This window comes from Ahaetulla prasina, chromosome 5 (genome assembly GCF_028640845.1).
Source record: "Ahaetulla prasina isolate Xishuangbanna chromosome 5, ASM2864084v1, whole genome shotgun sequence".
NCBI lineage: Eukaryota > Metazoa > Chordata > Lepidosauria > Squamata > Colubridae > Ahaetulla > Ahaetulla prasina.
In genome coordinates, this window is record NC_080543.1 from 135896744 (window position 1) to 135911206 (window position 14463).

Sequence of the window (14463 nt, forward strand, 5' to 3'; positions counted from 1 at the left end):
AGCAGCCCTTTCGTTCTGAACTACAACTCCCACCATGCTCGTGGGAGACGCTGGAGTTTTAACCTCTGCCATGCCACAATCCCACAAACAGCCTTAAGGCTGCATGATTTTAAAAAGTGGAAAGGAATTTCCCACGTTCTTTTCTTTTGTGGGTCAGCTTTTTTTTTTTTTTTTTGCAATTTAGCTTGGTCTTCCTCCCTTTTTTAACTCCATCCTTGCATCTCTAACCCTAACCCATACCACATCTCTGACATCAATACAATTGAACGTGTCCAGAAATATTTTACAAGAAGAGTTCTCCACTCCTCTGAATACAACAAAATACCTTACCCCACCAGACTTGAAATCCTAGGATTAGAAAACTTAGAACTCCGTCGCCTTCAACAGGACCTAAGTTTAACTCATAGAATCATCTATTGCAATGTCCTTCCTGTCAAAGACTATTTCAGCTTCAATTGCAACAATACACAAGCACACAATAGATTTAAGCTTAATGTTAACCGCTCCAATCTTGATTGCAGAAAATATGACTTCAGTAACAGAGTTGTTAATGCTTGGAATAAACTACCTGACTCTGTGGTCTCTTCTCAAAATCCCCAAAGTTTTAACCAAAAACTCTCTACTATTGACCTCACACCATTCCTAAGAGGTCTGTAAGGGGCATGCATAAGAGCACAAGCATGCCTACCGTTCCTGTCCTATTGACTCTTTTCATTATATCCAATTGATACAGTTATTACATACTAACGCTCATTTATATGCTTATATGTTATATAGTTGTTTTCATGCTTATGCTTATATATACTGTTATGACAAAATAAATAAGTAAAATAAAAATAAATAAAATCTCAATTTTTGGTCAAAGGACTCGTTTTTGACCAGTAGTAAATATGGGTGTGAACCAGTGGTGGTGGTTTTGGTTTTTAAACTTGGCAACTTTTAAGACCAGTGGACTTCAACTCCCAGAATTCATGTGCAGGAGAATTTTGGGAGTTGAAATCCAGTTATTTGAAAGTTCCCAAGTTTGGAAAACACTGGTGTGAATTGTATTTTTTGTTAGAATGATTCGGTGCCACATTAGCCGGTTTTTAAAATACTTTCCACGTAATAATTGAGTTTCAGGCATCCCTGGTCTGGAGATACAAGGAAAAGTTTTCAAAATTAGTAAATTACCTGTCAAAATGTGGCATGGCGGGCGTGGCAAGGGAAGGATACTGTAAAATCTCCATTCCCTCCCCACTCCTGGGGGAAGGATATTGCAAAATCTCCATTCCCTCCCCACTCCAGGAGAAGGATACTGTAAAATCCCCATTCCCTCCGCACTCCTGGGGGAAGGATATTGCAAAATCTCCATTCCCACCCCACTCTAGGGGAAGGATATTGCAAAATCTCCATTCCCTCCCTACTCCTGGGGGAAGGATATTGCAAAATCCCCATTCCCTCCCCACTCTGGGGCCAACCAGAGGTGGTATTTGCTGGTTCTCGGAACTACTGAAAATTTCCGCTACCGGTTCTCCAGAACCTGTCAGAACCTGCTGGATTTCACCGCTGCTCTCACTCCAAAGCAAAATTCTACATTATCTCCCAAATCTTCATAATCTGTTTTGCTCCATAACTTCTAAATCTATCGAGAAGAACCATCTACAGACCCCTCACATCCTGGACATAAATTGTTTCAACTCCTACCCTCAAAACGACGCTATAGAGCACTGCACACCAGAACAACTAGACACAAGGACAGTTTTTTCCCGAACGCCATCACTCTGCTAAACAAATAATTCCCTCAACATTGTCAAGCTATTTACTAAGATTGTCTTACTATTCTTCTTCTCACCCTTCCTATTACCTATCTCCTTTTCTACTTACTGTATGACTGTAACCTGGTTGCTTGTATCTTTACAATTTACATAGTTTTATTTAGTTTCCTAGTATGATTTGATTTCTTATTTAGTAACCTATGACTGTAGCTAAGTATTGTATCTCATGATTCTGGATGAATGCATTTTTTAAAAAATGTACACTGAGAGCTTATGCACCGAAGAGAAATTCCTCATGTGTCCAATCGCACTTGGCCAATAAAGAATTATTCTTAAACATCTCACCGGGTTAATGAAAAACACGGCCCCTATATTAAAGTTTGGAGCAAAATATACACTAAGATTGCTCTGGTTTCTAAAGAGTCGTTTTTATTTTTATTTTTCATGGTTCAGAAGCTCAGCTGTGTCTGACGAGTTTAAGGTCAGCAGTGCATATAGATAGATCAGGCAGCTTCAAATCCAAACACGATGCTTACTCCTGTCATTGGTCACCTCTCTGAAAAAAAAACAACCCTCGATATAAATGCCAAAAAAAAAATAAAAATTAAAATAGCAATGTAACCATCTGTCAGCTCCTTTGCTTTCAAATCGTGATGGTCAGTCACCCCTCCGATCTGCTCCTTGCAACTAGTTTAGTGGTTCTCCAGCTGATTTTGGCCGTGCTGATCGGACAAAAAATAAATAAAACAGGACAGGTCAGTCCGACCTGGATACTTGGGAGATGGACGTCATTTTAACAGGTTTGTATGGGCTAATAGCACCATCTCTCAGTTCTTCTAAACCAGGGCTAGTCAACCTTTTTATACCTACCGCCCACTTTTGTATCTCTGTTAATAGTAAAGTTTTCTAACCGCCCACCGGTTCCACAGTAATGCGCCGTGTATCGTCGTCTGCGCATGCTTCTCGCACATCGTGGATTGGGGGGGGGGCGCCGGCTACCAGCTCTGCTTGTCTGTTACAGCTGGGTGGTGTGGGGGGGGAGATGCGCAAGCTATTCTGGGACGAGGCTCTTTTGTTTGCGGTCGCACTATAGCACCATTTAATTTCATGTACGTAACGTGAGCTAAACTTATGCGCGGGCGATACAAATCGTCAGCAATTTAAATTGTCACGGGGAATTTTATGAAAACCTAATGAAAATGTTTTTAAATAATGCTATGATTTTTTTTAAAAAAAAAGCCAATTAAATTAAGAAAAAGGAAAGTGCTTCAGTATCGGACAAAACCCCTACCAGCCACCATGAAAGCTGGAACGCCCACTAGTGGGCGGTAGAGAGCAGGTTGACTGCCACTGTTCTAAACTCTTGCTTGTGTCCTCACTAATCTAGCTAGTCTCTATAGTGAAATAAAAGAATAACAGAGCTGGAAGGGACCGTGAAGATCTTCTAGTCCAATCCCCTGAATTACATGCATACGCATCAGAGGCCTGAATGTGAGTTGGGTGAGTTGGGTGGACAGCTCGTGTGCCCAGAAAGATGGCTCTGCATGCCACCTTGGGCACATGTGTCATAGGTTCGCCATCACGGTCCTACACCCATTCATGCCAATCTCTTCTTGAAAACTTGTAGTGGATGGAGCCCCCACAACTTCTGAAGGCAAGCTATAACAGAATAACAGAGCTGGAAGGGACACTGGAGGTCCTCTAGTCCAACCCCCTGCTCAAGCAGGACACCCGATTTCATTTCAGACAAACGGTCGTCCAATCTCTTCTTTAAAAACTTCCAGTGTTGCAGTATTCACAACTTCTGGAGGCAAGTAGTTCCACTGGCTAATTGTTCTAACTGTCAGGAAATTTCTCCTTAGTTCTAGGTTGCTTCTCTCCTTGATTACTTTCCATCCATTGTTTCTTGTCCTGCTCTTTGGTGCTTTGGAGAATAGTTTGACCCAGTGGTGGGATTCAAGTAATTTAACAACTGGTTCTCTGCCCTAATAATTTTTCCCAACAGCCAGTTTGCCAAATTGCTCAGGAAGTTAACAACCGGTTATCCCAAAGTGGTGCGAACTGGCTGAATCCCACCATTGGTTTGACCCCTTTTCTTTGTGGCAGCCCCTCAAATATCAGAATGCTGCTATTGTATCACCTCTAGTCCTTCTTTTGATTAACCGAATAACAAGAGTTGGAAGAGACCTTGGAGGTCTTCTAGACCAGGGGTCACCAACCTTTCAGACTTCAGGGACCACTAAATTCATAATTTTAAATCCCGCGGACCACTAATATGATCTGCCCAATGACCGGCTGGGTGGGCGTGGCTAGGTGGTCGTGTGACTAGGTAGGCGTGTCCAACTCAATGTCACTCACATCGAGGGGTGCCTCGCCAGCCTCCACTCGCCCCTCCCCTCCTAGCTACTCCTTGCCTCCCCATCTGGGCTGCTTAGGGCCCCAACAGGAAGCAGTTGTTGGAGCCAAGCAGCCACCACGAGAAAGAGTCGCAAAACAGCTCAGTTCAGATTGGATCTGACTGAGAAGGAGGCTCAGCAGAAGTACCACATTAAGGACTAGGAGCATAGGCTTTCCAAGCAGAGGGAAGACCTGCGGGAGTGCAAGGCCAGGTACTGGGACCTGGAGGGTCAGCCAGTTCCAGGCCATGATGCAGTCCCACTGGAACGAGGCCCTCCAGCTCTTCGCCAGCAGCAGCACTTCCCTCCAGCCTTTGCCCAAAGCCCTGCACCAGGAGGCTGAAGCAGACCCCAAGTCGGAATTTCTGCCCCCCTCCGACCCACACAAAAAGACCCCAGAGGGGGAGACTCTCTGCAGCAACACAAATGTTCATTGCACGTATCCAGCCCAGGGGCCATAGTTTGAGGACCCTTGACTTAGTGCAATATAAAAAATGCAAATAATTGTGCATCGTTGTGCAAATAATAATTGCGCAAATAATAATTGTGCGAATAATTGGCATAAGAGCAAAGGGGCGTGCATAAGAGCACCAGCGTGCCTACCGTTCCTGTCCTAATGTTCCCTTTGATTGTATCCAATTTCATATAGTTATTACATACTTCTGATTATATTTATGCTTATATATCGTATAGTTATTTCATGCTTATGCTTATATATACTGTTGTGACAAATAAATAAATAAAATAAAATAAATTTTTCTGGGGACCACTAAAATTTTCTCATGGACCACCAGTGGTCCATAGACCACCAGTTGTTGATCACTGTTCTAGACCAACCCGCTGTTCAAGCAGGAAACCCTATACCATTTCAGAAAAAAGGCTTTCTAATTTCTTCTTAAAAACCTCTAGTGATGGAGCACCCACAACTTCTGGTGGCAAGCCGTTCCACTGGTTAATTATTCTAATAATTACTCTGACAGGTTCGGTGAACGCTTCCGATTCCTGTGTTTTGATCTTCTCCCAAGTCCACATTCAGAAGCTTCTTGGATGAGAAGCGAAACGTCTCCAAAGAAAAACCAGAAAGCCCAGGGACCTTTTGAAAAAAGCACTTTTGGGATCCCAAGGAAATGGTCCTTCAGCCTTTTCTTTTTTTTAAAAAGGGATGGGGGTGGGGGAGGGAGGCTTCTTTCTCGAGGGAGGGGGGGCTTCCTAGTGAGAGCAATCGATCAGCGGAACAGCCCGCCTTCGGAAGTTATGAGTTGCGATCCATCACCGGAGGTTTTTAAGAAGAGGCTGGAGAGCGGTTTGTCTGAAATGGTACAGGGTCTCCTGCTTGAGAAGGGTTGGACTAGAAGGCCTCCAAGGTCCCTTCCAGCTCGATTCCGATTGATGGGTCCTCGCTGACTTGCTCGTTGTCTTGCAGATGTTTCCTTAACTAGATGACATCATCAGTGCTAGTGATGTCCTCCTCCTCTCCTCAAGCCCTCCTCCTCTAGCATTGATGATGTTACCTAGTTGGGTAATGAAACGACTGCAAGAAAATGAACACCCAGGACCACACAGTCCTCCTCCTCCTTCTCCTCTGTGCTCCTCTCCGCAAACCTCCCTCCCTTCTGATACTGATGACGTTACCTAGTTGGGTCATGAAATGTCTGCAAAACCACCAAGCTCAGAGACAACCAAGGACCACACCATTCTCTCCTCCTCCTCCTCTGCTCCACAAACCCCCATCTCTACTAGCACTGATGATGTTACCTAGTGGGGTAATGAAACATCTACAGGAAATTGAGCAAGCTTAGCGAGCACCCAGGACCCCACAGTCCTCCTCCTCTGCACAAACCCCACTCCCTTCTAACACTGAGGATGTTACCTAGTTGGGTCATGAAACGCCTGCAAGAAAGAAACCAAGCTCAGAGCGCAGCAAAGACCCGACAATCCTCCTCTTCCTCTGCTCCACAAACCCAACTCCCTTCTAACACTGAGGATGTTACCTAGTTGGGTCACGAGATGTCTGCAAGCAAACAACCAAGGACTCTACTGTCCTCTCCTCCTCCTCCTCCTCCTCTCCCTCTCTCCTCTCCTCGAACCCTTTTAACACTGATGATGTTCCCTAGTTGGGTCATGAAACGCCTGCAAGAAAAAACCACCCAGCTCACACCCAGAGCACCCAGGACCCTTCACGTCAATCAATGATCCTGAACTCCAAATCTCCTTTTCTGATGGAGGGATTCCTCTGAACCAGGCTGCCCACTTCCCCCCCCCCACCCATGATCTCTCTCCCCCACCAGATCCTAGTCTATCTGTGTGTGTGTCTGTGTTGCAAAAACGCAAAAAAAAAAAAGGGGGGGGGGCCCTTCAGCGGCTCCGGGAAGCGGACAGTCTGCGTGGCGGCGCCTCGCTTTTGCAAGGCGGCGCTCGCGGGCGCGGGCGGGGAGGGGAGGGGAATCCCGGGCGGGCGGGCGCGCGCGCGCGGAGAAAGGGAGAAAGGGGGGGGGGGCCGGGGCGGGGGCGTCTCGTGCACGAGCCCCGAAGCCCCAGCCGAGCCTAGCCGGGCTGGCTGAGCCCTGGGCCGGAGGAAAAGCCAGCATGCCTTCCGCGCCGCTGCCGCCCAAGGAGAGCAACCTTTTCAAGCGGATCTTGGTGAGCCAGGCGGGGACCCCTCCCCCCCCCACCCGAAGAGAGGGAGGGGGGGCGTTCTTTCCAAGCCCCCCGACCTCCCCAAGGTCCCCGTTGCAAAGAGCCCCTCACCCCAAAGCCCCCGGAAGGGGCTGCGCCTCCTCGGCAGCCATGCATGCTCCCTCCGCCTGCTCTCCCCACCCTGGGAAGGGGAAGGAGGCGGCCTTTGTCCTTGCAAAGAGCGGGAGCCCCCCGCCAGCCTCTCCTGACCCCCGGAGTCCCCCAGGCTCTGCCCCTCTCCTCCAGCCTCTTTCCTGCCCCTGTTTGGCCCGGCCCGGTGGGTAAATGGGGGCTCTGGGACCTTTGGAGGAGAGACGGTGGGGGCTTTGGGCGTTCTGCCTTGCCAGCCTCGGAAGGCCGGAGCAAGGAGGGGCTCAGCAGAGGGGCTTTGGGGGGGGGGCAGTCACGGTCCAGACATTGGCAGGGCCTCCCTCTCTCTCTCTCTCTCTTTCTTTCTTTCTTTCTTTCTCCTTCCCTCTCTCTCCCCCCATTCCTCTCTCTCTTTTCCTCGCTCTCTCTTTCTCCTTCCCTCCGCTCTCTCCTTTTTCCCTTCCTCCCTCTTTCTCTCACACCCTCTTCTTTCTTTTACCCCCTCTCTCTTTCTCCTTCCCTCCTGGCTTTCTCTCTTTCCCTTCCTTCCTCCCTCTCACTCACTCACTCCTCTCTCTTCTTTCCTGTCTCTTCCTCTCTCTCTTTTTCTCTCTTTTCCTCTCTCTCTCTTTCTCCTTCCCTCCGCTCTCTGTTTTTCCTTCCTCCTCTCTCTCTCTCACTCCTCCTCTCTCTTTCCTTCCTCCTCTTCTCTCTCCTTCCCTCCTGTCTTTCTCTCTTTCCTTCCTCCGTCTCTCTCTCTCTCTCTCTCTAGCACCATTCCTCTCTCTCACTCACTCCTCCTCCTCCTCCTCTCTCTCCCCCATTCTCTCTCTCTTTCCTCCACTCTCTCCTTTTCCCTTTCTCCTCTTTCTCTCACACCTCTTCTTTCTCCCCTCTTTCTCCTTCCTCCTGGCTTTCTCTCTTCCTCTCTCTCTCTTTCTCCTTCCCTCCTCTCTCTCTTTCTCCTTCCTCTCTCTCTCTTTCTCTCACACCTCTTCTTTCTCCCCTCTTTCTCCTTCCCTCCTGTCTTTCTCTCTTTCCTTCCTCCGTCTCTCTCTCTCTCTCTCTCTCTCTAGCACCATTCCTCTCTCACTCACTCCTCCTCCTCTCTCTCCCCCATTCCTCTCTCTTCCTCCACTCTCTCCTTTTCCCTTTCTCCTCTTTCTCTCACACCTCTTCTTTCTCCCCCTCTCTTTCTCCTTCCCTCCTGGCTTTCTCTCTTTCCTTCCTCCCCTCTCTCTCTCTTCCTCTCTCTTCCTCTCTCTCTCTCTCTCTAGCACCATTCCTCTCTCACTCACTCCTTCCCTCTCTCTCTCCTCTCTCTTCCTCTCTCCTTTCCTCTTTCATTCTCTTTCTGCATCTCTCCTAACCTCTCTCTCACTTTCTCTCCCTTCCTCTCTCGTCTTCCTCCTCTCTCTCTCCTTCCTCCCTCTTTCTCTCTACCTCCCCCTCTCTCCCTTCTCTCCTCTCTCTCACGCCATTCCTTTCTCTCACTCACTCCTTCTTTCCTCTCTCTTCCTCTCTCCTTTCCTCTTTCATTCTCTTTCTGCATCTCTCCTAACCTCTCTCTCACTTTCTCTCCCTTCCCCTCTCTCGTCTTCCTCCCTCTTCTCTCTCCTTCCCTCCCTCTTTTTTTCCATCCATCCATCCATCCTCTCTCTCTTTCTCCCTCCCTCCTCCCTCCCTCCTTCTTTCTCTCTCTTTCTCCCTCCATCCTCCCCCACTTCTCTTTCTCTCTATCCTTGAACTTCTCCTTACCTGCTGCATTAGGAATGGAAACTGAGGCAGGTTGAAATGTTGACTTGGCTTTGCTGAGCTGCTTGGAGTAGCCCTCCTACTGAGTAGGTGTTTGTCAGGCCTTAAGTTAAACCCATCACTGGAGGTTTTTAAGAAGAGTGTAGAAAGTCACTTATCTAAAATGGCATAGGCTCTCCTGCTTGAGCAGGGGGCTGGACTAGAAGACCTCCAAGGACCCTTCCAGCTCTTTTTTCTATTCTAAATACTTTGCTGTTGTCGATAAACACACTCTGAGTCCCGCTTTCCTTCCATTCTTTCCTTCTCCATATCCAGTCACTGACCACTATTCTCCTAAGGCCCCAAAACAAAACCCAAATGTGGTTTACAAGTAGTCCTTGACTTACGACCATTCGTTTAGTGACCGTTGAGATTTGCAACTGCATTGGAAAAAAAGGGACTTGGGGCCAATGAAAGAGAATATTTGTAGGCCAAGGTAGGCCTGAACTTGGTTATTTTCTTGCAGGCCTTTCATTACCCAACTAGCTAACATCATCAGTGCTAGTAGTGATGGTAGGCTGTGAGCACTGATGATGTTACCTAGCTGGGTGATGAAAGGTTTGCAAGAAAATAACCAAGCTCAGAGAGTACCAAGGACTCCCTCATTACCTATGACTATTTTTCACACGACAATTGGTCAAGCGATCAAAATTTGGAAGCTTGGCAACTGGCATGTACTTACGACGGTGGCAGCGTCCTGGGGGTCATGTGATTTCCCCCCTTTTGTGACCTTCGGTCAAGCAAAGTCAACGGGGCAAGGCAGTTATTCACTTAACAACCGAGTTACTAACTTATCAACGGCAGTTATTCACTGAACAACGGAGGCCAAAACTGTCATAAAAATCCCTGAACAAATGAGTTTTTGTTTAAAGGATTTTGCAGAAATATTTTGCAATGCCAGATTTTGCTCTTCGAGGGGAAGTGTTGGTCAACTGTCCACCCGAAAATGAGGAAATGGCTTAGAGACGGTCACGTAAACAAAGAGTCTGTAGGTTGCATCCTGATGGCTTCTAAATAGCCTTTGTGGCCTTCAGGAACGAAGGCGATACTACCACCGCGATAAGTTTTCTCCAGAGTTTATGTGCTTCTCCAGAAAACCTGGTTTGTTTGTTTGTTTTTGCTCTTTTTAATTGCAAATAATTGAAGTTCACCAACCTGGAAGTGAGCTTCAGGAGTGTAGAGCAAGATTTCTCAATCTTACGCAACTTGAAGAAGTGCGGACTTCAACTCCCAGAATCCCCTTCCTCTCCAGCCAACTGTGCTGGCCATGTTGGCTGAGGAATTCTGGAAGTTGAAATCCGCACTTCTTCAAGTTGCCGAGTTGGAGAAAACACTGGTTTAGAGGGACTTACTTCTGTACGTGTAGTCCCTGACTTACATCTGTTTCGTTGAACGATGTTTCAGAGTTACAACTGCCTTGGAAAAAGTGACTTACAAGCTGTGTGTTCTCACTTAACGGCTGGCACACCAGCCCTGATGTCGTGTGGTCGCTGCGCAGCCAGCTCGAGTTACGACGGGTTGCAGCATCCTGTGCTCACATGATCATGATTTTTTTTAAAATCTTTTTGTTACCAATTTCCAACAAAAAAGGGTGTGATTTGCTTACCTGCCACTGTAAAAATTGTCATCAAATCGGATCCAGCTTGACTTACAGCACAACTTAGGATGGAAATTCGGTCGTCGTAACTCGAGGACCGTTTGTCAAAGTTTTTTGAATTCTCTGTATTGATGTGTAGATTGGAGGCAGTGGGAATGTTGTTGTGGCCTGTCGGCCGACGGCCCTTCCAGCAGCCACATCAGAGGAAGAGGAGGAGGAGACGTGGGAGTCAGAGCCAGCATCAAAGCAAACTGAGAGCTCCAAGGGACAAGAGGGAACAGAGCTGGCAGAGAGAGAGAGAGAGAGAGAGAGAGAAACGGAGGTGGAGCCTGGGCTGTCCATCAGCCCTCAGATTGAGAGTCAACAGCCCCCAGGTCTGGAGGTGGCTGATGAGGAAGAGGAGGAACAGTTGGGTCAAGTGCCTGATGCTCAAATGAGCAGAAGGCAGAGGAAAGGAGAGCAGTGGAAATCTATGGGCCGGTCCTTGGGACGGAAGAGCCACCGCTTCTAGCGAGGCCCCACCCTAGCTCTGGGGATAAAAGGCAAGGAGTGGAGATGAATAGATGTGGTAGGCAACTATTCATCTCCCTGTCGGACGGTCTTGTTAGCCTGCGGTGAGAGAGAAATTTTTTGCTGGGTCTGCTGGAGCTCCTAATAAAGGAATTTTTTGAGTTAATTTCAGAGGGTTTGTCATGTTTGGGGAGCCGGGTCAGAACAGTGGTGCCCTGACGTTTATAGGACCAAATTTTGATAGTAAAATTTTAAATCTAAATTAAAAGCCTCGTTTCCGCTGTTCATATTTTTGTAACTTTTATTTTCCTCTGAACAGGAATACAAGCTTCAAAAAGACGTAAGGACGTAAAAATATTAATAGATGATGTGTCCTAATAAGTCGTAGAAATACTAATGTCAGGGTTCCGACCGCCCTAATTAATTCAGGAGCCTCGAGTCAACTTTCAAAAGAAATCCACTTATTTATTAGGAGCAACATGTCAGCAGGTACCCAGGTGGTCAGCTGTGCTCCAGCAGACTTCAGGAATGCTTTACGACAGTGGTTCTCAACCTTTATAGTGCTGCGACCCCTTTAATACAATTCCCCACGATGCGGCGACCCCAACCATAAAATTATTTTCGTTTTGAATTTATTGCGCCTGAAGCCGTATTGGCTAGCGATCTGAACTGCTTGCGATTGCCTTGAGGACGGAGGCATTAAAGCGGAGACTCCTCCCCTATTAAGTTTATGGCGCCTGAAGCCAGATGAGGCTAGCGATTGGGAGTGATTGCAGCTGGCTTGAGAGGGAGACATCAGAGCAAAGATTTCTCTCTTTTTTAATTCATCGCGCCTGAAGCCGAATTCGGCTAGCGATTTGAAGAGCCTGCAGCTGGCTTGTGGAGTCAACCGTTGGAGCGCGATTCTTCGACTCGCAAGTATACTTCCCATATTTCTGATGGTCTTAGGTGACTCCTGGCAAATTGTCATTCGACCCCCAACGGGATCGCTACCCACAGGTTGAGAACCGCTGCTTTACGAGTTGACAACGAATAGATAATAAGTCCTAATAACTCTGAATAAACAGGGTTCGGACATGATACTCTATAACAGAGGTCTCCAACCTTGGTCTTTGTTGGCTGAGGGACTCTGGGAGTTGAAGTCCACAAGTCTTAAAGGGACCAAGGTTGGAGACCCCTGCTCTATAAAATCTCTTTTTTTTAATACAGGTAGTCCTCAACTTACAACAGTTCATTTAGTGACTTCGAAGTTACAATGGCTCCGACTAGTTTTCACACCACCTTTGCGGCATCCCCACAGTCACATGATCAAAATTCAGAGGCTTGGCAACTGGCATGTACTTACGACGGTTGCAGTGTCCTGAGTTCACGTGATCTTGTTTTATTCAGTTGGGTGGGATATAGAATACTGTAGATAGATGATGGATGGATGGATGGATGGATGGATGGATGGATGGATATATATACAGGTACAGATATCGGGTGAAATCTACTTACCTTCCTTACCGGTTCGGAAGTGCACACGCTGTGCATGCGGGCTTGCTTTGCTCACACACGCACATGCGTCACATGCGCACGCAGACCTTTTGCACATGCAAAAAACCTGCGCATGCGCAGAAGGTAAAAAACACATTATTTCCTGGTTAAAACCAGGAAGTAATGACACCCGGGCAGGTGGGCGGAGTTTTGCTCCGCCATCGCTACCAGATCGCCGAACCACCGGCCATGGTCGCTACCAGATTTCCAGATCCAGTCAGAACCGGGAGCATTTCACCCCTAACAGAGATACTGTAGATAAACGATAGATAGATAGATAGATAGATAGATAGATAGATAGATAGATAGATAGATAGATCGATCTAGATAAATAGAGATAGATAGATAGAGATAGATAGATAGATAGAGATAGATAAATAGAGATAGATAGATAGATAGATAGATAGATAGATAGATAGATAGATAGATCTAGATAAATAGAGATAGGTAGGTAGGTAGGTAGGTAGGTAGGTAGGTAGGTAGGTAGATAGATAGATAGATAGATAGGTAGATAGATAGATAGATAGATAGATAGATAGATCTAGATAAATAGAGATAGATAGATAGAGATAGATAGATAGAGATAGATAAATAGAGATAGATAGATAGATAGATAGATAGATAGATAGATAGATAGATAGATAGATAGATAGATCTAGATAAATAGAGATAGGTAGGTAGGTAGGTAGGTAGGTAGATAGATAGATAGATAGATAGATAGATAGATAGATAGATAGATAGATAGATCTAGATAAATAGAGATAGATAGATAGATAGATAGATAGATAGATAGATAGAGATAGATAGAGATAGATAAATAGAGATAGATAGGTAGGTAGGTAGGTAGGTAGGTAGGTAGGTAGGTAGGTAGATATAGACCAAGTGTCAGCAACTGGCGGCTCTGGAGCCGCATGTGGCTCTTTCACCCCTCTGCTGCGGCTCCCTGTCACTCAAAGTATGCGTCACAACCGCCAATATGCAACACCAGCCGGCGCGCAATTTACTGAGCTTTTCAACCCCTGGTAGGCCAACCATGGATAAATCCAAGAAAAGAAAAGTTTGAGAAGAAAACAGAACGTTTAATGCAACCACATATGCGAGTTTTGTGGTATGCGCTCAAGAAACAGTCAGGCACGGGAAGGGTTTTGTGGCTCCCGGTGTTTTCTGTGGGAAACGGGTCCAAATGGCTCTTGGAGTGTTTAAGGTTGCAGACCCCTGATATAGACGGATAGATATAGACAGACAGAAAGACCGACATGCTTGTTCAGCACAATAATGTATTCCATTATGAAAACTACCTCGCTATCATTGTCTGAGTAAAACTTTCCAAGGCAAAATGTAACAAAACATAATGAACTTCACATTAAATTCTCCATAGCTTGGGAAAAAAAACCAATTGGACTTTAGAAAACATATCTTCTTGCTTAGCCAACAAATTGCAGAGGCATAACTGCCTGCGGACTTTTTGCAAATATTCACATCATTATTCATGTGAAACGGGTTGAATTCTTTTAAACTAGGAGCTGCTATTGTGGGGACTGAATTCTGGTTAATAATTATTATATCCTAAACTGCTTTGTGCTTTAAACATGTTCTGAGTTACGATTGCTGATCGGAGTTCACTCCCTTGCTCTCACAATTCCTGCTGTGTTTTTGGAAGATATATATACCCTGAATGGGGTGTCTTTGGTTGGTTGGTTGATAGCCATGAATGATAACACCCATTCATCATGTTACTAACATGTTAAAAAGCATCTTTCTAGAAATGAAAACTAGCTTGTGAAAAATCGGAGCGGTTATAAAATAATACACACTTGAAACCTGCAAGATAACTTAACCATCTTTGTGCTCATTTTCACTTAATACCTGGGCCAGGTACATTGCTGAGCCAGAATTTTTAAAATGATAAGATTGCTGCATAAGGCACGATAGCTGGATTCAAATAAATAAATGGAAAAATAAAGAACATTATGGTTTAATAGTATGCATTTTCTGCAATAGTGAGTTCTCATTCTTAATGGTAGAAATTGACTGGGATAGATATAAGCCTTGTAGATAATGCTAGCCCATTATATTATATACATAATATTATATACATAATTTTCTT

The 14463-nt window shown here is 45.9% G+C and overlaps 1 protein-coding gene across 2 annotated transcripts in view; it reads left to right on the forward strand.

The window, feature by feature from the left end:
- Window positions 1–6635: 6635 nt before the first annotated feature.
- The window catches only part of LOC131199114 (N-alpha-acetyltransferase 16, NatA auxiliary subunit-like), a 39321-nt gene continuing 31493 nt past the window's right edge, over window positions 6636–14463 (forward strand). For both annotated transcript variants that reach the window (XM_058184499.1, XM_058184498.1), the window contains exon 1: window positions 6636–6793. In XM_058184499.1, the coding sequence (XP_058040482.1) occupies window positions 6740–6793 (54 nt within the window). In that variant the 5' untranslated portion in view covers window positions 6636–6739. The remainder of the gene's footprint in view (window positions 6794–14463) is intronic.